Raw genomic sequence first — 23,643 nt, 5'->3', positions numbered from 1 at the left:
CCCTCAGTCCTGGAACCGACTCTAGTGCCACTGAGCTAACAGCTCATTTTACAAGCAGTAAAAAATTATTGTCCAGGTTCCATGATCTCTCTTAGAAATCAAATACCAAAGCAAAAGCTTCTACAGAAGGCAAATAGCAAACTCACAGGGCTAAATTTCTTTAAGTTGCTCATTTCAATCAGAGTCTGAGCTCCTGTTATCAGCAATGGTAGCCATATCTGCCTGCTTTTTACCACTTAATAGGTTTGTGTTAGCAGAGAAATTGGTGGAGTCCCATAAAACGTGTGGCACAGCTTGATCTGCAAAGAAGCTTTCCAGTAGTTGCAAAGGTGACAGTTTAACTGTGGAACCAGCACTAGAAGAAGTGCTTGAGACGGCTTCTACTGAAACATTTATGGAGGTTAACTTAGTTCACACTCGTGCCGTGGTTTTGAATTGGCAGAAGGGACTTTTCCAGTTTTTTTATGGCATGTTTCCTGCTTTTGCTTCCCAGCAGCATTGTTTCGATCTGCCTTCTGCCTTTCCAGTTGTAAAATGTAGTCTCTGGGATCGTTTGGTGGGTATGGTGATTCAAGCTTGTGATCAGAAACGCATCCGCTGACTTTCCTCATGATAGCTATTTCATGATCTATAATTTGATGTTGCGAGCACATTCAAGTTAACACACAGAATCAGGATTACAGTTCAATTTTCAGCAAATTTTTGAGCATGCATAATGATAAAAGGTCTATGGAAAAGTTACCCATTTCCAATGCGATTTTTTGGCCTTGTGATACTAACTCTCTTTGGAATATTCTAAGTGAACTTTCAGCATGTGTGCAGGGGGAACTTGTCAACAAGATCAAACGCACATATGTATGCAATAGCCTCAAGCCTTAGATTGTTTTTTACAAGTGTTCCAATCAAGACTGTCAAATTGAAAGCAGATTTTTGCAGGTGTCATCAGAATACCGTCAGGCAAAAAAAGAAAAACTCATGTGAAAACACCACCTGAACTTAATATGTTACCATTATAATCCATAAATGTCATATTTTTGCTGAGAAATTTAAAGAACGAGATGATTGGCAAAGAAACAACAAGATAAGTAGTTAGCAGAATTCAGAAACTTACTACAAATAAGAACTGTAGCGGAAAAAAAAAAAGAAAATAATTTACCCATAAGGACCCCCTTTGATTCCTTTCTTGTACCATTCCAGTACATGATGCAACAAAACACTGTTGTAGCATCTAGGGTTCCATATGCAAAAGTTGTACCTCAAGAAATCACTCAAATGTTATTTTGGTGAATTCCTGCATTACATTATACCTGGTCGCTAACAGCTAGAGAAGATGTAACTATAGTAGCATTAATATAGCTATGCAGAGAAGACAAGGATAACCTCACCTAACAGCTAAACGAACCAACAAAAAGAGAAACGATAAACTAGGGAGACAGATAGAAAGTAGACTAACCGCAGATCTTATCTGTCAAACCAAGAGCCAGGCACAAATCAGGAGACTGTCTATACTCACTTGCAATTACCAAAACACCAAGAAGCTCATCCGCATCATAAGCAGAAATCAAAAAGTAGGTGACTATCAGCTGCAAGAAACCATAAGCCATCACACCATTCTGGTACTTTTGCGTTCTTTCTTTCTAATCATCTGCCAACTTCAAAACCTCTTCATTTACATGGGGTTCAATCTGGAGCGGAAATGTCCTTAACTGCTCCATCAATAGAATGCAACTCTTTCTTACTTCTCCTGAGGCTTCCCTAATAAATTCATCCCGAGTTCTTTTTCTTTTTAGGAGCATGCCCTGACTTTGAATGATAAAAGGTCGATAATGCATCCAAAACAAGTTTTGCAGGATCGGGAGACAATTGAAGAGCGTCAGAAATTTCACTGCGCATTAAATCGTGATCCTCCACATGCTCACATAGAAAAAGTATTAACGCCTTCGCATCCATACCGGTGCTATAAGATTGTAGGTCAATCCTTGCCTCTGAAGGAACAACGCCATCCAATTGAAGATTTTCTAATTGATGTCGGTCAATCTTTACTTGAGCATGATGAATACTACTTTCTGTACGGTTAGAGAATCAACTTATGAACATAAATTTAACAAGTGAATTTTTAGTGTCAAAAGAATAGAAAACCAACAAAGATATACTTGCCAAACTCTAAGCACGCACGGTACCATTCATGCTGCAAATTATTGTAATTACAAACAAATACATTCAACAATAACAAAAAGTTGCTGAGGAAGGGAGGACTAAACATTGAATTATGATCTTGGTCGATAAAAAGAACTAAAAAAGTAATAACAAGAAAAAAAAAAAAAGAAGAGATTTTAGCTGGGGCGGCCTTGTCAACTGCTCCAGGTGAAGTGAACTGTTCCAAGCTCCTGTTATTGGCAATTGAACACCCATCTTGCCAATTAAATGAGTTTGTGTCTACAGAGAAAGCATTGGAGTCCCACAAACTACAAGCAACAGCTTGATCAGCAATCGAGCTAACTAGTTGTTCAAGATGAGATGGTTTTAAGTGAAGACTGCAACCAGTACTACCAGAAAGGCTTGGTGTGGCCTCTGTTGACATATTCATGGAGGGCCACTTAATTCCACTCTCATGCTGTTGTTTAGCCTCGGCTGAAGGGACTGACATATTTTTTTTCCTCTCTGCTTTCTTCTTTTCTCTTTGTTCTGTATCATTTCCCTGTTCTTTCTGCCTTTCCAGATGAACAATGTAGTTTTCAAGATCCTCAGGTGGATATAGAGATTCAAGCTTCTGATCAGCAATGCATCTAAGGACCCTTCTCATAATAGCAATTTCTTGGTCTATGGTCTGATTTTGCCAGCATGTGGAGTTAAAGTCTTAAAGATATAAAATAGGATAGCAGCTGGATCTCAGCTTAAACTCTGAGCAAACAGAGACAGAAAAGGTGCAAAGGTTACCAGTTTCACATTTCATTTTTTGAAAGTCTTGTATTTGCTCATCTTGGAATATTTTGTGTAGGCATTCAGAAGGTGTGCAGGAGGGAACTTGTCGGCAAGATCAAATGCACAAATATATGCAATAGCCTCAAGCCGCAGATTATTTTTATGAGGTCCTCGATAAGGACTGCCAAATGCAACCAAATTTTGCAGTTCTGATCAAAATGCCATAAAATACTGTTACTGAAAGAAATGCACCACCTCAACTTGCTAATAACTATTACCTCAACTTATTATAGACAAGAGCATAGAGTACTTATCAAAATCAAAGAATTTTGCAGAGTTCATTTCCGAAGCCATTGATGCTTTAGCTTCCAATAACTAGCTACTATAGAAATGAGAGCGGGAGAATTCTGAACAACTAAATATATAACCATATTGATCTGCCAATCCCTTTTATTTACCATTCGAATACTTGCTGCAACCACGCAACTGCTGCAGCATGTCAAGTTTTTATGCGAAAATTTTATAGTAGGGGAGAGCAGTCGAATCTTATTTGGGAAACTCCTGCTGTATATCAAGCATTATGCTAGAGAGGTGTAACTGTTGGGAAACATCAGGCTAGAATCTGACCTTTAATTCTCAAATATAGCTAATATTCCAAATATTGGTTGGCTCAAGAAATAATCTAGCCCAGCAATCCCTCGTCTAATGTCTTCTACTTTTGTTTTCCATTTCTTAAGGAGTATGACATGTTGGAATAGGAAATTATGTTTACAACTTATAGGGGTGTCTGATATATATCTACAAAGATCTCGAATTTCAAATTCGAAGGTAAAATCATAAGTTCAGCATGTTTTTTTTTAATTGCATGCACATAAAAATTAACAATAATAATAGAATGGGACAAAAATAATCAGAAATGTTTTTTAAAATCTGATTTTTTTTAAAAAAATTTATGTGAAATTGTGAATAATAAAAATATTTTTTCATAAATTTAAAAATTTTACAAACATTCAAATTCATAATTTTTTACAATTTTATGAATTTATGAATTTATAAATCTATAAGATTAATGGTGCAAGGAAAAAGTAAAAAATAATTTGCTAAAAGTTAACAACTATTATATATTTTTGTAATAAAAAATTAATTGCATCAAGAAATTTTGAATGTAAGTAGAAATTTTTAACTCCAATATGAATGTGAATGAAACACCTAACTCTAATTTTAATAAAAATTTGATGTGAATTTTGAAAATGTATTTATCATCTGATTGTTAAAACTTGGGATGATGATATATATATTTTTTATTTATAAAATGAACATAGCTCATAAAAATATTTTAATTTAAAATCAAGATTTTTAAGTCCTGTTGAAAGTTTCTAATCGTACTGATGGAGTGATATTAAAGTAGTGCCTAACACCAAGGAATTTAATGTAATTTACTCAAAAATAATACTTGACCGACAGAAACCATTTGCCACAGCCCACAAGCACACAATCGAGACCTAAGGACAGCACAATGAAGCCAGATGGCTGTGCTTTAGTTGTCCTTTAGTTTGTCGTCATGTTTCCATTTCTTTACGTTTGGGCTTTTCATGCTCTTTTGCTGAAAACACGCAATTCTTTGATTTTCATGACCCATTGAATTGGTCTTTCGGTTTGCCATTATGAATCATAATCCTTTCCTTTAATATCGTTTTTTGATGCTCTTCTGCAGAAAAGACGCAATTCTTTTATTCTCATGATTCGGTTTATTCGAATGAATCATAAAATTAATTTTAATGAAATTAAAAATAATAATAAAATTAATTATTATAATGATGAAATTAAATATTATAATAAATTTAAAATTAAATATAAAATGTATATTTAAATATAAAAATAATGATGAATGTAATAAAAAATATTAAATATATCAAATTAAAATTTGAGTATAATTGAAGTTATATTATATATTTAATATTTGTAAAATTAATAATTTATTAAAATTGTTTTTGTATATAAAAACAGCATTTTGACATCAAGAAAATTCAAGAACTGATTGCAGATGAATTGGGTCTGAAGTTTGAAACGCAGAGTGAGCCCGGGCGAGCAGGCGAACTGCGTAACAGACTAAAGAAAAGCAAGGTTCTTGTTATTTTGGATGATATTTGGGATAAATTGGATATGGAGGCTCTGGGAGTTCCTTACGGAGGTGAACACCAAGGATGCAAGATCTTACTGACGTCTAGAAAGGTTGATGCTTTATCTTTGATGGGTTCGCTGAAAAACATTCCAATTGAAATATTGAAAGAAGAAGAAGCATGGAACCTGTTTAAGAAGAAGGCAGGTGATATTGTTCTAAGCCCTGACTTGGAAACTACGGCAATTGAAGTGGCCAATGAATGTGCTGGATTGCCGATTGCCATTGTAACAGTTGCGGAAGCTATGAAAAATAAGGAGAATTTGTCTGATTGGAAGTATGCTTTGAATGAACTAAGAAATCCCTCTAAAAGAAACTTCAAGGGGATACCAGCAGGTGCATATTCAGCTATAGAGTTGAGTTACAAATTTTTAGAAGATGTGGAACATCAACCAACTTTCCTACTCTGTAGCATAATGGGTCATGATGCCGCCATCGAGGACTTGTTGAAATTTGGCATTGGTTTGGGTTTATTTCATGGAGTTAACACAATTGAAGAAACGCGATATAAAGCATCTGCATTGGTTAGCGACCTCAAAAGATCTTCTTTGTTGCTTGATGGTTCTACCTTTGAGCGCTTTGATATGCATGATGTTGTTCATGATGTTGCCATGTCGATCGCATCACGGGACCACCATTGGCTTGCCAGGGATGATGAATTCAAAGAGTTGTCAAATGAGGAAACAATGAGAAATTGTGAACTGATCTGCTTGGAGTATGCTAAGGTTTGTGAGCTTCCTGATCATGATCAGTTGGAATGTCCAAATCTTACCTTTGTCTCTTTGAGTAGTGAGGATTCTTCTTTGAAAATTTCAGACAACTTCTTTAGGGGAATGCAAAAACTCAGAGTCTTAGATTTTGCCAAAATGTATTTTCCATCCATGCCTTCGTCGTTTTGTTTCCTAAAAAATCTTCGTACTCTATGTTTTTCTGACTGCATTTTAAAAGATATAGTCATCATTAAAGAGTTAAAGAATTTAGAAATCCTTAGCTTCAGCGCATCTGAAATTGCAGAGCTACCATCCCAAATAGGACAATTGATCAAGCTAAAATTGCTAGATTTGAGTTATTGTTACAACCTTAAAGTAATACCACCAAATGTCTTGTCTAGTTTATCCCGATTAGAAGAATTATACCTCTATGATAGCTTTGATAGATGGGAGGTTGAGCGACATGAGAAGAAAAGATCCAATGCTAGCCCTATTGAGTTGCAACATTTGTCTCATTTGACAACTTTGGAAGTCCATATTCCTATTGTGCAAGCTATGCCAAAAGAACTGTTTTCTGAAAAGCTGGAAAGATACAGAATTTTCATTGGAGAGAAGTTGTGGTGTTACGAGTCAAAAAAATCGAGAGAGTTGAGACTCATGTTGAATAAAAGAATTCATTTGGACGATAGTGGGGTTAAAACGTTGTTGAGAAAAACTGAAACTCTACGTCAGGATGCAGTGAAAGATGCCATGGACATGCTTTGTGATCCAGATACTGAAGGTTTCCCACATTTAAAACTTCTTGATGGCCGCAATGATTCAGAGGTTAAACATCTCATTAACTCCATGGAGTTGGCTTCTTGTAAAGCATTTCCTCTTTTGGAGACATTGCGTCTTTTTAAACTGAACAATTTGGAGGCCATATATTATGGTCAACTCCAAGCTGAATGTTTTGGTCAACTAAGAGAGATAGAAGTAAGAGATTGTAATATGTTGAAGAATTTGTTCTCATTCGCCTTAGCCAGAAAGCTCGGCCACCTTCAAGAAATTTATGTATCTAATTGCGAGAATTTCACAGAGTTAATTGTAGAAAAGAGGGAGGAAGAGATTGGTGATGATGACATTTTAGAATTCAGCCAATTACGCTCTTTAACGTTAAAATATCTACCAAGTTTCATTGGCTTGTTTAACTCAGAAGAAAAGCTTTCCTCGTCTCAACAAGGAAGAGTTCAATCAATGGATGGAAGTTCAACTGCCAGATCGCTTTTTGACCAAAAGGTATTTATGTCAATATATTTCTTCTTTTCATTAAATTCTCACTTCCAACATTTTTCCTTTTGATCTCGTTTTTGTTCCTTTTTCTTAAACTAGATTTTCTATTTAATATGTGAATGTTATAATTAGGATAAAGAGTAAATTTATTATTGTAGGTGAGTCTTCAATTTTGTCATTATACTTTGGTTTTATTGAATTTTATTGCTATACTTTCAATTTTAGTGATTTTTGTATCAAAATTAATGAAAATAAAATATATCATAAAATATTCGATTAATATATTTAAAATAAGTATTCAATAAAACATAAAAAAAGTTTTTTAAACTCAAATCTTATCCATAAGGATTAAATTATTTTATTAATAAATATTATATTTTTGTTAAATATTAATTTTGAATATGTTTGCAATATTAAAATATTAATAATAAAATTTTTTTATTTTAATAAAATAAGAATTAAATGAGTGAGTTGAGTCAGCCTTGGAAGGGAGACTTGATAGGCCAATCCAAATACGCCTCTGAAACTTAAAACTCCAATTCACTTTCATGACATGAGTGTTATATAATGAACTTAAGAATTGATATTATATATATAGATCGTCAATTGCGCTTTATTTTTGGGGTTAGGAGTCAATAACTCATACTCAAAATTTAATGACTTAATTGACTTTATGTAGTTGCAAATTCAAGTAAATATTTAATTTTTGTTTAATAATCTCCTTGAAAATTGTAGTCAATATTAGAAATCATTGTTAATTTTTTTTAATATTTGAATAATAAAAAATTGTTGATTATCAAATATTTTCTTTATTTGCAGGTCGTGTTCCCATGCTTAAAGGAGTTGTGGTTAGATTCAATCATAGTTGAAAAATTATGGCATGATCAGCTTTCAGTAACGTCTTTTGGTGTTGAAAATTTAACCGAGTTGAGTGTTCAGGACTGTCATAATTTGAAGAATCTATTTACTTCTTCTATGGTTGAAAGCTTTGTGCAACCGAAATCACTTTCTATTGGGAATTGTAATGAAATTGAAGAGGTAATAACAGTGACAGAAGGATTACTGGAAGAAGTAAGGATGAAGAAAATGGTATTTCCTAAACTAGACTCCTTAAAGTTATGGAATCTTCCCAATCTCAAAAGATTTTGCTTTGGAAATCCAAATGAATTCCTCTATCTAAGAGAACGAAGGATAGCTGAATGTCCAGTTTTGAACACATTTCATTCTGATTCTACAAGTGTGGGTACAATTGTTGGAAATGAAGCAGGAAAGAGTAGCATCTCAATGGTGAACCCTTGCACTGATGTGCCAAAATATCTATTCGATGAAAAGGTATTTTTTTAATGCTTTTCTCCATTTTTTTAACATAAAATTTTTATTTCATACATTGTTGGTAGAGTTTTTAAATTTTGTAAGTGTGGTTAAAATATTATCATATGTTTTTTATTATATTAATTTTTAAAAAATATATCCTAATGAGTTATTTAGCAATCATCTAATTTCGTTGGTGTGAAAATTTAAATTTATTATCAGTGGTGTTTTAGATTGTAATTTTTCTATTAACTTAACCTGAAAATGAAGTGATGAAGTATATATGTTAATATATTGCAAGACCAGAATGTATCCCTTAAGGTGATTTTTTTCCCATCTTTTATGTTATTTTCTTCAAGTCTTATAATTCTCCTTTTCATGTAGGTTTTGTTTTTTTTTTTTCCTCACAAACATTATAACATTTTGTAGTCTTTCAAAGAGATAGTCTATCATTGTAGACTTAGAACTTTAAAGCTGAAGTCTTAATTATTTGAATTATAGAGGAGATCGTCGGAGCTAAAGATGTCAAGGGTCAGGCTGCGTATGATTTTTTAAGCTTCGGTTTGATTAAGGCTGATTAAATTATTTTATTAATAAATATTATATTTTTGTTAAATTTTGTTTTTATATGTTTAAAATATTAATAATAATAGAAAAGTTTATTATTTTAATAATAAAATATTAGTTAAATGAGTGGGTTTTTTGTCAATAAAATAAATGGAGGAGTTGTCAGCCTTTTATTAACTTTAAAAAGAGAACTGGATGGTTCAATCGATAAACAACTCTAATAATAAAACTTTAAAACTCTTACTTTCATAGGTCATGACTTGAGTGATATAATGAAATTACTGATATTATATATTATTATAGATCTAAAATTGCACTCTGTTTTTTTTTTTTTTAGGAGTTAATAACTCATAAATATAATTTAATGACTTACTTTATTTGATTGCAACTTCACGCAAATATTTGATTTTTTTCTAATTATCTCATGAAAGATTATAATCATTGGACGAAGTTAATTATTTCAACCAAAGGGCTTTCAAGAATCCATTCTATAAATATTCTAGATTTTGGAGGAAGATGGGGGTCTATGTGCCACCCTAACCTTCCTCTAAAATGTACTTTTTATTTTTATTTGGTTTTAATTTTTATTTGATTTTATTTTTTATTAGATAAATTTTGTAAGAAAAATAATGAATATAAAAATTACGAAATAATTTGTATCTAGTGGGTTTCAATTCGTTTTGATTTAATATAAATGTATTGTTTTAAAAAATTTGAAAAACAAATTGAGTTTTTTTTTTTTTAAATCGAGGTTTGTTCAAAGGTGATTTTAAAGTGTTTTATCTTGTCTAAGATATATATAAAATTATATTTTTTATTATTAATTTAATGTTATATTTATATATTTATTATATTAGTAAAATTATTATTTAATATCTTAATTTAATAAATTTATAACACTTTGATTTGGCTTTTTTTGCTTTTTTGTCAATTACCATTTTCAAAAAAATTTTGTACAAAAAAAGACAATGAACATAGGGATGACTAAACAAATTCAATGGATTTTGATTTCTCTTAATTCAATAGGTACATTATTTTTTAAATTTGAGATCAGGTCGATTTTTTTTTTAAAATCGGATAAAGGTAGGAAACGAATTTGAGATGTTCCATCTCATCTTTGATATATATAAAAAATATATAATTTATTATTTAATTAATTTTATATTTATATATTTATATTAATAAAATTATTATGTAATAGTTTATTTTAATAAGCTATTAAGTTTATACATAATTAAGATATAATTTATATTAAAAAATAAAATGTTTATGAACATTATACTAAGTTAAAATTATTGAATTAATTTTGATTAATTTGGATTGGATGTGGATTATACATATATGTGATAGGTCAGGATTAGGTATCAATTAATGATAACTCGATGTCTGGTCGAAATCGAAGTAGAGTTGAATTATTTTATTATTATATTTATATATAATTAAGATATAATTTATATTAACAAATAAAATATTTATGAATATTATGCTAAGTTAAAATTATCAAATTATTTTTTATTAATTTGAATTGGATGTGGGCTATACATATATGTAATAGGCTGGGACTAGATATCAATTAATGATAACGCAATGTCTGGTTAAAATCAAAATGGAGTTGAATTATTGAAAATTCGAATTAAGAGTCAAGGTGTGTATAAGCCCACCCTGACTCGACCTCTTTTCTATCCTTAAAGGATAGTGACCATGCATCCTCCATTAATTTGACTATTTTGTTTGATTGGGCCATTTTTTTTAGTTTTAACTTTTTTTTTTTGTTTTTAATTGTCTGTTTTAATATTTTTTATCTATGCTTTGGAAGATAAATTAACAATAGAATTGTTTAGGTAGCAATCCTATTTATATATTTTTTTTCAACACTTCCATTCCTTTTTTTGGTTCATTTTTTTTAAATAAAATGAATTTTGTAAGAAATTTTATAGATGTTAAAATCATTCGTATATGATAGATTTCGATTAACCAATTCAATAGGAATGATTTTTCTTTTTTTAACTTCGAGGTTAGGTTGAAAATATATTTAAAGTGTTTTGTTTTGTCTCGTCCGTATATATAAGAATATATTTTTTATTATTTATTTAATTTAATTTATATATTTATTATATTAATAAAATTATTATTTAATACATTTATTTTATAAAATATTATGTTTATATATAATTATACAAATATATATTGGGTTAGATTTAGGTATAAAAAATAATAATCAGATATTGAGTTGGAGTCGAGACAAGCATAACATGCTCCTATCCGTCCATTGTCATCTCTAAGTGGAAGTGTTTATTTGGCATATTCATTTAGGTCATTTTTCTTCCCCCCTTTTTGCTTGGCACTTTTCCCTTTTTAAGTTTTTAAATTATCTATTTTAATATTTTTAACTATATTTGAAAATATGGATATATGTATTTGATTTGTAAACATGTTATGTAAATAAAATAAAAATATTATCCACAAATTAATTAATAAATATTTATAAATCATTGTTTTTATTAAGAAATTATAGAAAAATTATATTCATTGATTTATTAAATTTATTTAACTATAAATAAATTTTTTTTTGATCTACAAGAAAGTTCGGTTATATTGCTAGAATAATTAAAGATGGCAGAGTTGTAGAAATATATGGTTAATGGCAATCATATATTATTTCTTTGTGTTATATCAATGCTGGAAATCATTATTAATTCTTTTTAATATTTGAATAATAAGGGAATTGTTGATTGTCAAACTTTACTTTTATTTGCAGGTTGTGTTCCTAAGCTTAGAGGAGTTGCATCTAAGCTCAATCGTAGTTAGAAAACTATGGTATGAGCAACATTCAGTAAATTCTTTTGGTGTTCAAAATTTAACAAAGTTGGAAGTGCACTTCTACCATAATTTGAAGAATATATTTACTTCCTCTATGGTTGAAAGCTTTGTGCAACTGAAAACACTTTATGTTGTAAACTGTAATAAAATTGAAGAGATAATAACAGTGACGGAAGGATTAGTGGAAGAAGAAGAAAGGATGAGGAAAATGGTGTTTCCTAAATTAGACTACTTCGAGCTTAAGGATCTTCCCAATCTAAAAAGATTTGGCTTTGGAAATATGATTGAATTCCCTTCTCTAAGAAATCTGCATATAGAAGGATGTCCTGTTTTGAACACAGTTCATTCTGATTCTACAAATATGGGAACAACTGCTGGAAATGAAGCAGGAAAGAATAGCATCTCAATGGAGAACTTCCAAACGGCTGTTTCAAAATACCTATTCAATGAAAAGGTATTTTTTTTTTTAATGCCTCCCTCCATTGCTCCAATATAAACTTAAAATTATTATTTTGTTCATTGTTTATAGAGTTTTAAACTATTAAATATTATTATATGTTTTTTAATATATCATTTTATTAAAATTTTGGATTTTCATATCTAGTAAATTATATTTGCATATCTATAAATTATTTAAACCTTTAAAACTTTAAACTTTAAATTCTAAATCTAAAAATTCAGTTGAGAAAAAAAATCTCATATGATTTAGAATTTCCAAAGCATTGTAAAAAAAAAAAAAAAATACAATTTGTTTCAAATAATTAAACTCATTTACAAATTGACAGATAAAATTATATATTGAATAGAAATAGTACCTAATTATTAATTACATCATTGAGTTTAAGAATTTATTCTTGATTTCAACAATCTAATAGAGGGTAAACTACTTATATTACTAGTTGCTAATGAGATTCCTAGCCCTTAAATCCTAATGAGAAGGATAATCCTTTTTTTTTGCTCTTCACATGATAATTTTTTTTCAAATTTTTTTAAAAATAAAATTACTTAATTATCTTTTCTCATAAATTTCCTGATATTCATATCCAATAAATTATACAATTTTTCAAAAATTCATTTTCGGAAGGTGATTTATTGAAAATTTAAGAAAAATTACAAAAAGATAATTTTATTAAAATTTTTTTTAATTAGTGTAATAAGAAAAGTTATTAGAAAAAAATTATAAATTTTAGAATTAATAAAAAAGTTAATTTAACTATTTTGACTTTTTTATAAATTTAAAATTCATATTTTTTTAATAAACCATTTTTTTAACTTTAAATAAACTAAAATTTTTAAAAAAGTATCTCTATCTACTTATCACGATAGATTTCTACAATTAACGTATAAGATTTTGATAAAATTATTTAGTATTCAATATTATTACTTGTACAACTTCTAAGAGTTTCAGGTTTTAAATGTAACTTAATAGTTTTTTTATCATCTTTCATAACATCAAGAGATGAAATATTTAATTGGAGTTTTATAAGATTTGTTTATTTTTCTAAGGTCAAATAGTAAAATCAACTTTTTTTTATTAATTTTAAAATTTATGATTTTTCAATAATAAGTTTTTCATTACATTAATTAATAATAGTTTTTAATAAAATTTCTTTTTTTGTAATTGTTTTAAAAATTTTATTGTCTCACCTCTCAAAAATAAATTTTCAAATAGCTTTTTGCAAATTTAATTTTGGAAAGCTATATAACTTTTTAAAAATTTATTTCCAAAAAATTATATAACTTTCCAAATATAAATATTCAAAAATTTGTAAAAAAAATATAATTAAATAATTTTACTTAAGAAAATTTTAAAAATTAGGGTATGAAGAGTAAAATTGTGGTGTATTTAGCACCCCTAAATCCTAAATCTTAAATACTCTTTGGATCAGAATTTTAAAAAAAGAGATTGATGTGTTTTGAAATAAAAAATAAAAAAAAGTATTTAATGGCAACATAATAAATATTAAAAAGAAAATACGTAAACTATTAATATATTTGTAAGAATAAAATATTCTAATTTGTTTACGAAGATATAATATATGATTTTATAGTACAACTTTCGATTGACCTATAATTTAATTAGAGAGGTACCTTTAAATTTCAATAGTCAGATTTTGATTTTTTTTTTTAAATGTATACTTTACTAGTTTTTCAGTAAAGTTATATGCATTAAAAAAATTTTTTGAATTATAAATTTTTGTAAAAGTTGATGTGCATTCAAAGTTAGAATATGATTTTATCTATTTTTTTTAACAAAAAGAATATGTTAATAATAATAATAAACTCAAATCGGTTGGTGCTATATAAGTATACATGATTCAGTAAAAAAAAAAAAAGATACACATTTTATATTAAAGATATACTTTTTAAAATTTCTCTTTTTATTCCACCATATTACAATCATTTTTTTTATCCCTTTCGATAACTCATCCTCTGTCCCATTAACACTTGCATGAACTGTGCAGTTGGCACTCCCAAATCTACAACAACTTGACCTCGATTGGGATGATGGGATGAAAGAGAGATTGCATGGCCTACCACTTGCATCGGACTACTTTTGCAAACTAAAAGTTCTCCGACTTGAACGGTATCCTCAACAATTAGCCATATTCCCATCTTACCTGTTCCAATTACTATCCTTACCCAATCTGGAAAGGCTTGAAATAAGAAGATGTTACTTTAAAGAGTTGGTATTCCAAAGTGAAGGAGTTGGTGGTGAGGAAAAGCCTGCATCTGCATCGATGGTGCTCTCTCGGTTAACTGAATTACGGCTTACTTATCTTTATGAATTGATGCATCTATGGAAGGAAAAGGAAGGATTCCAAAATCTAAGGATTTTACATGTGGTAGGGTGTCCCAAATTAAAAAGTTATTTAGTTACATCCTCAGTATGTTTCCAGAATCTGATGACTCTTCAAGTTGAAGGATGTGATGGGATCATAAAATTAGTTACACATTCAACAGCCAAAAGCCTAGTGCAGCTCAGAGAAATGAGGATAGGTAATTGTGAAAGGATAGCAGAAATAGTAGAAGGCAGCGATGGGGATCGCCATGAAGTGAAGGATGAAATCATTTTCCCCAAACTCAACCTTTTGGAGCTTACTAGACTATCAAATCTAGAAAGCTTCTGCTCATCAGGGAATCATACCTTTGGATTCCCATCCTTAGCCACAGTGGTTGTGGAAGATTGCCCAAAGATGAAGGTGTTCTCTAAGGGAGGGTTAAACACTCCAATGTTGCACAAAGTACAAAGATATTGGGACCGTGAAGCGGATTTTATTTGGGAAGGAAGCCTCAATAGCACCATACAAAAACTGTTCAAGGAATGGGTATGTTTTTTCAAATTTCTTTGATTATTATTGACAAAGAAATTTTGTGGTAGGGGGCGTTGATTATGACTGCATTGCAAATCAAAATTAATTCATCTTTTCGCTTTCATGAGCAATTAGTATTAATTGGTGTTGGTGATTTATATATATATATATATATATATGTAGAATCGTGTGGAGGAAATGCAGAATTCTGTAGAAGATCAAGGCATTCCTTCAACTTCTAACACACAAGTAAGCCAAATTTCATTCTATGAATCTTCGGATACAATTCGTAAATAATATAGCTTTTGTTTCTTTCAACTCAAAAGCTTTACCTTTTCTTCACCAATTATGTAGGTGATTGATGCCTCCCACCTAGTTCTTATTTCTCATATCAGAATAATGTTATGTAATTTTTAAACAATTTTGCCTTTTTATTTACATCAAAGTTTTTATTTAATTTTCTTCTTTTAGGATTTTCTAGAGCAACTGAAATAGATTATTGGATAATGTCAAAAAAAATTTTTTTATGACAAAATTCTGTCATATAAATTGGTTTTTCTTTTTAAAATACTTATTGCCTTTTAGTAAGACACGTGACTCTTGTTTCTACATTTGAAATCAGAGGGCTTTGTTTTTATTCGTTATGATACTGATTCTTCAAAGAGTAATAAAAGTAATTTTCTTTTTCACATTCAATAATATTTGTTCATATTGTGATCAGGGATTTAAAATACGATCAAGGTTGTGGTTGCATTTTCGATCACGTTGTGTTTATTGTAGTTGCAGACATAATAGATAAGATAGCAGTAATCATACTCATCGTAATGGTGAATTTTTTTAAAATTTTCACAATGAAGCAAAGGAATAGTTTGATACAATAATAATCCTTCAACTGCTAAGAAACAGTGTAAGCCAACAATTCTTTCTATGCGTCTTGAGAAGCTATAGCTTTTGTTGTACTCATCTAATGCAAATGATTTTTCTTTCCTTGAATAAGGTAAGTTCTTCATTTGAAGGTGTTTTCTTCATCTCAAGTTCAGAAGTGCAAGGGTTCTAATTCCTATTTCCTTCACGGCTAGCATTTCTGTGCCTTGGCATAGTGAAGTAAACAATGTATGTATTTTGAGACATCATTATTGATACTTCATCGTTTGAAATCAAATGGTTATAAGATTTCTTTATTATAATACAAGGGTTCTTTAAATGAAATAATGGTACTCCTTTTTTTCGTTTCTTTTGATTGTCAATTGTCATGTTAATAAAGGGCAGTGCTGCCAAGCTATTCTGTCTCTAAAGACAAGTTTAGTCATGCTGCATTTGATCAACCTGTAAAGGGTCGCAGCTTCTTTCTTTTTAGTCTTTTATGTTTCTATGGTGACTAATTATAGCTTGCCATTTATTTGATCAACCTCGGAAGTAATAACATATGTACTACTTTTCCATTTTTAATGATCTGTGTGTTGAGAAGTTATAGATGACAACAATTCTGAAGTCAGAGGATAAGGAGAAATATTATGAAGTTCAGGATCACATACTTATTTTGAAATTTCAAGGATTTGCCACTCTCCCTTTTTGGGAAGGTACAAACTATTTCATGTTGAAACTTGAAAGAAAGCTCAATTCATATTTATTCTGGAGGCTCAAATTGATGGTTTTTGTTTGGGCTGGCTGATCGTTTGTGTTTGTTTACAGGTGATTTTCTGCTGCATTGAACCAATGGCAAATTCTTGAGTCCATTGGGTGCCCGAAGGTGTGCTGTGCCTACAACAGCTTGTGAATGGGCAATTTATCCATCCTGACTATAACCTGTTCCATTCTACTCGACCCTTGTGCCGAGTTCCATGCTACCTTAGTGGCACTGTTCAGAAGCAAAATTTGATGGATCATGGTGAACAAGGTTAGTCGTTTTCTTTGGCCTTAGGCAATTTATGTGCTTATATATTAATTATCACTTGATTTTTCCCCCCATGATCTGTGACTTACATTTTTTATTATCAATGTGAATTGTAAATCCAGCATTCAATTGTCAAGGAGGCTGATGGTACAGGGAAATTGGGCAGAACGAATGCCCCTTCCGGTTTTCTCATACGGTGAGGGTTAAGGCCAATTAATACTACTGATTGAATGGAAAACGGGAAAGAATCCAATCGCCATTGAAGGTTTACAAAGCATTTGCTTCATGTCAAGTTAAGAAGCTGGTACTTATCAAACTTTAGCAAAGGCTTGCTAGTTTCATTTCATTAATTGAAAACATATACAAGTCAAACGCTTGCAGGAAGGCCCAATGGCTGAGAAATCAGTGAAATGGAGTGGTTATTTCTGATTTTCATTTAGGACATTTTCTATCGGCATTGACATAAACAGAACAACCTGCAGCAAGGTTCTTGGTCCCCTGAATAAACCAAGAGTTTCCAAGTACAAGGAACGGAGGATCATTGTTCAAGTACAATGGTTTTTATTTACAATAGACATCAATTTTAAAGTCGAATTTTTTTGTAATTTTCTTGAAGGAGTCTTTGGCTTCTAACCTTATAAAAAGTGTCTTATTTTGGTTTTAAACACTGATAAGTAACTATGAGAATTTAAATTAATAAAGCTAATTTCTTCTATTTGCAGCTTGTACAATTTTTTTTTTTTTTACTATAGAATCAAAATAACTAAAATTAAAAATATCACTTTGATGCAAATTAGTCAAAAATTTAATTTTAATTCAATGATGAAAAATATAAAAATACACTAATGAAATTGAATCCTTACTCTCTCCCCATAAGTATATATATATATATATATATATATATATATATCCAAACAGAAAAAAAAAAAAAAAAAGCTTGCTCGAAGTAGCCATTGTAAAATTAAAATGATATATAATAAACAAAAAAAAGGCATAAAAATGCAATGGTTACATTGTTTTCATATCCAAAATATGGTTTTGGTTCAATCATATTCTCAAGCCAAAATAACGAAAAACATCTTCTACAAGTTTGAGTAAAGCATTAAGTCAAGATAAACTTTGATATCAATTCCATTATCAATGAGGAACTGAACCAACGCTATGATTTTTCCTTCAAATTTGTCCCTCCCTGGGAGTATAAGAAGTGGTATATACATCAGCTTCTCTTGCTCTCTTAGCTAAAATCTGCCCAATTGCCAAGCAAGAAGGAATGTCTGATCTTGATCCCAGCACTGCTTTAATGTCTTTAGAGTTTGTGCCAGCCACAGCAACCTGCTTACATGTCACCCTATGAGTAAGGGAAGCAAAAACAAAGCGCTTTGAGACGAAGACATTAGGTGTAAATGGCTCCATGTAGGCTACAGTGCGTTGTTTAAATGACATTTATTTGGATTCTTCGACTTTTTCTCTTTCTGGTAAGTGTATGGCCTGCTACTATCATCATCAAGAAAATCCATAAAAACACACCATGATAATTTCACTGGTTCATCAGTTTGCATGTCAAAGAAAATGTCTGAAGAAATTCAGAAATTTCAATTGTTAGATTCTCCTAAAGGACTTCTGAGTATACACATATTTCCTCAATAGAAGTAAGAGAAACAACCATAATGCCAAGAACATTGATTAATCAATATCAGTTTGTAATTACATTTCTAAGAGATATCGATCCATGTCTTGCTCAGATGAAACAACCACCTTCTTCCTTGTTAACCATGAATAATCTTCATTCTGGTTGTGAGTTGCCGCAATAATCATATTCAAGATATTTGATATCTCGCATGCATGCGTCATGAGTTTGAAGCTAGTAATCACTTAAGAATGATAGCACCATTGTTCCAATTGAATGCCAGTGCACTTATCTGTTTTCTGTAGTCATCCAAGCTGTAGGAAACATATATATATATATATATATATATATATATATTCAATAAGCAAAATGCTCACAGAAAGTAATATAGTAGTAGTTGTAGTAAATAAAAAGGGAGATAATGGAAGGGCAAAAAAGTACATGGCAAAGAAGGCTACAGTGTTTGCAGACCAAACAATTTCAAAAGACTTCCAAAAGAAAGGGATTATAACATTTAGGAAGAGGATGATGAGAAAGAGATAATTAAGAGCTAGCTTCTTTTTCATTCTTTGAGCATTCCCTGGCTTGAAGGGATGGAATTGCTGTAAATAAATAGGCAATAAGTAACTAAATAATGTTGTTTGTAGAACACGCAATAACTTCGATAGAAACCCTATAACCAGAGCATGCAAAAAATTAGTAGTATTAAGTAAAAGCTTTAGGACTAACTCACTGAACATCCAAATGTACCAAATGCCCATCAATCTCCAAATATCAGGTTCATTTAATGGAAATATAAGATTGAAAGACAAAGCTCCACACAACAGCAATGAGACATAGCCTTGAAACTCAAAAACGATATACAAGGCAGCTCCAGGCACAGCAGGGCTTTCAGTAGCTGTGGAAGCCCTTGGTTGAAAGGTTGCAGCAGTCTTCTAAACCACCTGTTGTCAATATAGAATACGGACATCCTCAAAATCGACCATTTCTCCATGTAAAACGAGGCCAACTTGAATAAAAAAATGAAACTTTTTGAGGTCCTTGTCAAGGGATTCAGTGGAAGGAGAGGAGTAATGGAGATGTTGTTGCTTTCTTTTTCAGGTTCAGATTCTGAAGTTTCATCTTTGGGTTCTTCCTCTACTGTTTCTGTCCGAGCATCTGCTTCATTTGTTGCATTGGCATTTCTGCAGCAGAGAAACTTGGGATTATTGTTGTAGTCTTTAAAAACTTCTTGGTGCACAATGAACCTTAAAAAGGGTAAATGTTGTAGCCATTATAAAAAATTAAACCTCACAATCTAAAACACTGACATAATATCATGACATGAAAATCATACAAACAAAAGACAAAGATGATATGGTTTAAAATTTTAACGAAAATACTATATGAGTTTAACAAAAACAAAAAAATATATATTTCTTGTTTTCTATGTCAACATGAATTATGACATGCAATTTTCATGCAAAACATGACACGAACAGACAAATTACTAATTTTACCAAAAACAAACTGTTTAGTTTGAGTCAATTAGCCATTGTGATTTCTAAAAAGTTTGGAAGTGAATCTAAACTTTCTACCTAATGAAGCAACATTTAACCATAGATTGAATAACATGAATTCCATATACGAACCATTAGAAACAAGGTTATAAGCATCAGAAACAGCTTGATAATTGTATATTCAGCAATAAATTTTGGAAGAAAGGAATGAAGTAGATATTTTGAGGGAACAATGACATCATCGAACTAGATTCACATAACCTTCTTTCAATCAACAAATCAAATAAATAGGGACGTATGAACAGATTATGTACATTCCCTCCCTCATCATTTCTCTTCTCTTCTTAACCAATTTCAGACCCCTCCAAGCAAGCCATGTTGAATGTTTCACTTCAAGTTTTCAATAAGGTAGATGTTACAATAAGTTTTAAATCTCTCCACCCATTATGGAACATTACTAGCATCATAAAAAGGCAAAAAATTTGGGCAAAACCAAAACTTGATCGAACTGGATTCTGCTATATGATTATGAGTGTTGAAAGTTGGAAAAAGCCAACTTTTGAATAGAACTTAAGAACTCTTCGCTAACTAAATTTCAATCAAATTCACCAATTGATTCTTTTATGCATCACACACATAGAGGACTTGACAAAAATATATCGCAAATAAGATTTCCAATGTTTCTATGTACTTTGTTTCTTGAAATATCAAACAATGAATACAATATCTAGAGTTAGGACATCAATTTGGTTTTACTTGACAATTTTTTCTATGGAGAAAAGAATTGGGTATCCATAAAAACTTAATAAAGTTTAAAAGAAAAAACGAATTACCTATCCAGTATGAAAAGAATTCGTGGGCAAGTACAAGCAATGCAAAAGAAGCTTATCTCCAGAATCTGAAACTACCCTTTTGCTCAAAACCTTCCCTATTAATTGCTTCAACATCTTACAAAGAACACCCTGAAAAACAAAAACAAAATGTCAAAACATAATTGCAAGGACTTTGCAAAGTTTATAAGAAGCGTTACATCAAACAGTTAAAGCGCATTGCCAAAAATGGAGCGTCAAAAACCTAAAAAGAGAGTCTTGGAAGAGATGTGAAAAAAAAATAAAAATTTGTATGGAATTTTGAAGTAAAACAAATAAAAGAGAGTTTAAGAACTGTAGAAAAAGAGAGGTAAACCTCGTGTAAATGACAAAGACAAACTACGAACTACTGTAAAAACTGAAATGATGAGAGCAAGTTTTGCTACAACTTAAAGCAACAAACACCAAAAAATCTGCTAGACTCAACACAGCCAGTTAAAACAAGAAATGCAAGGACCGACCTGTAACCACCAAACAGCTCCTAGCAGCCACACTCAAGTAAAATCCTAAAGCTCCCAAAACCAAGAATCCAAATCTCAAAGCCTGTAACATGATTCTGAAGATAACAAGTAAGCCTATTAGTAAATAACATACCTGGATCACAATGTCAATGAATCCAAACAACATTTCAACCAAAATATAATGGCTAAAATCAGAGAAAATTCAATTTTAAAATAGCAAGGGATCAAATTTCATGGTAAAAAAGGACACATAACAAAAACATTACAATCAACCATATTAACAAGAAATAAAGTTAAAATTTATAAGGATAAAAAAACAAAGAACCAACAAACAGCACACACATAACAAGCATAAATTTTACTTAATAGTTGGAACATGTTAGAAAAAAAAAAGACAAGTCAAGCAGCAAAACCAAAGCTTTAAGTCTTAACATGCACTTATCCATTGTTACCAAATGAAAAAGAAGAAATCAGAACAAATAAAAAAAGCTAGCAGATTTGATTAATTCTTACCAACTTGAATACAATGCGTAACGCCCCCAATCCCACATCAGGAGGATGTGTGGATAAAGAATGATATATATATGTAGAGACTTAATCCTAAACTTGAGAGACGTTTTTTGTAGGACAAAACCGTGAGGCCAAGGGGGGCCAGAGCAGACAATACCTCACAAAAGTGTGAACCGTAGCGGTTAAACTAATCTGAGATGCCGGAAGGGTGAATGCCCGGGTCTCAGAGTCTCGTGGGTTCGGAGCTTAAGTCTCGACTCGTGACAAGTGGTATCAGAGCTAGCCCTAAACCGTTCGATCCACACCAAGCACCTCGAGGGAGGTAGGCAGGGTGGCCAGCTTCCGTGACGAGGGCATCACGAGGTTGGGTGCGAAAAAATGTTACGGACTTAAGGAAGAGTCCTGAATCCCACATCGAACATAATACGAGGGTCACTAGGGTATAAAAGGGTTCACACCACCTCCGCCTTGTAAGGCGCCTTTTGTAGCACAAAACCGTAAGACCTTCGGGTCAAAGCGGACAATACCTCGCAGGTTGGGTGCGGATCTCTACAAATGGTATCAGAGCGGTCTCCAGTCCGCAGTCGTGGAAGTCACTAAGTGCTATACGATGGAGAGCCGTAGGAGTCACTAAATGCTACACGATGGTCTGGTGTGATCTTGGCCCTGTAGATGGACTCGGCTTGACAGGGACGTCAAGCATTAAAGGTGGGGAGATTGTAACACCCCCAATCCCAAATCAGGAGGATGTGTGAATAAGGAATGATATATATATGTAGAGACTTAATCTTAAACTTGAGAGGCGCTTTTTGTAGGACAAAACCGTGAGGCCAAGGGGACCAGAGCGGACAATACCTCGCAAGAGTGTGAACCGTGACGGTTAGGCTGATCTGGGATGCCGGAAGGGTGAATGCCCGGGTCTCGAAGCCGCGCGGGTTCGGAGCCACTCCACTTTCTTATTTTCTCAGGAACCAAACAAATCCCAAGATCTCCACAGAACTAACTTCATCAACCAAAAGTAGATAAAAAAAATTTCAAAACATACACTCACAAAGCCATTTAACCATCGAACAATAACAAATAACATAAACAAAGATAAAAACTAAAAAAAAAAAATAAAACTTAAATTTTAACAAAACATAACAGCAAAATAACAAACAAATGAAGCAAACCCAGATTGAAGAATGGAAGCTTTGAAAAATTAAAAAAAAAAAATTATACCCACAAAAACCAAAATGAAGGACACTTTGAAAATCATGAAAAAAAAACAAAGATAAAAATTGGCTAGATTTAGGCCCATTGAAATTTAAAATATGCATATTTAACATATTTAAATTGAATTCAAAGTGAATTTTATGTAAATTGAGTTTACAGTAATTTGATTTGTTAAATTAAAATTTTAGTATTATGATGGTTAAAATGATTTATGGTAATTTAATTTGTCAAATTATTTTGTTTTTACAAAAGTTAAGGATTTAAGAGGCCTAATTTCTAATTTAGTATAATGAAATGAGAAAAAAAATAAGCCCATCATTGATTAATTTAAAACAAACATTATTTGATTATTGTATTAGAAAATTTTTACAAATCATCGAGGTAAAGCTGATAGATCAAATAAATCGAGTAATAACTTAATTGAGAGGATCTAAAATTTAATTATTTCCTTAGATTCTCTTTGATTTCTTCTA

The 23,643-nt window shown here is 31.2% G+C and overlaps 1 protein-coding gene across 1 annotated transcript; it reads left to right on the top strand.

The window, feature by feature from the left end:
* The first annotated feature begins 4,448 nt into the window (after nucleotides 1-4,448).
* On the top strand, nucleotides 4,449-17,703 carry LOC111297420 (uncharacterized). Its single transcript, XM_089741722.1, has 10 exons — nucleotides 4,449-4,454; nucleotides 4,930-7,131; nucleotides 7,903-8,415; nucleotides 11,720-12,235; nucleotides 14,247-15,110; nucleotides 15,279-15,344; nucleotides 16,093-16,208; nucleotides 16,564-16,675; nucleotides 16,788-16,992; nucleotides 17,112-17,703. The coding sequence occupies exons 1-7, from the start codon at nucleotides 4,449-4,451 to the stop codon at nucleotides 16,150-16,152; spliced, it is 4,227 nt and encodes a 1,408-aa protein (XP_089597848.1). The 3' UTR covers nucleotides 16,153-16,208; nucleotides 16,564-16,675; nucleotides 16,788-16,992; nucleotides 17,112-17,703.
* The last annotated feature ends 5,940 nt before the right edge of the window (nucleotides 17,704-23,643 follow it).

Source organism: Durio zibethinus, chromosome 12 (assembly GCF_047325235.1).
Source record: "Durio zibethinus cultivar Kanyao isolate XHJ-2024 chromosome 12, ASM4732523v1, whole genome shotgun sequence".
NCBI classification, from domain to species: domain Eukaryota; kingdom Viridiplantae; phylum Streptophyta; class Magnoliopsida; order Malvales; family Malvaceae; genus Durio; species Durio zibethinus.
Note: the sequence above shows the minus strand (reverse complement) of the source record. Positions and strands in the feature narration are given on the sequence as shown.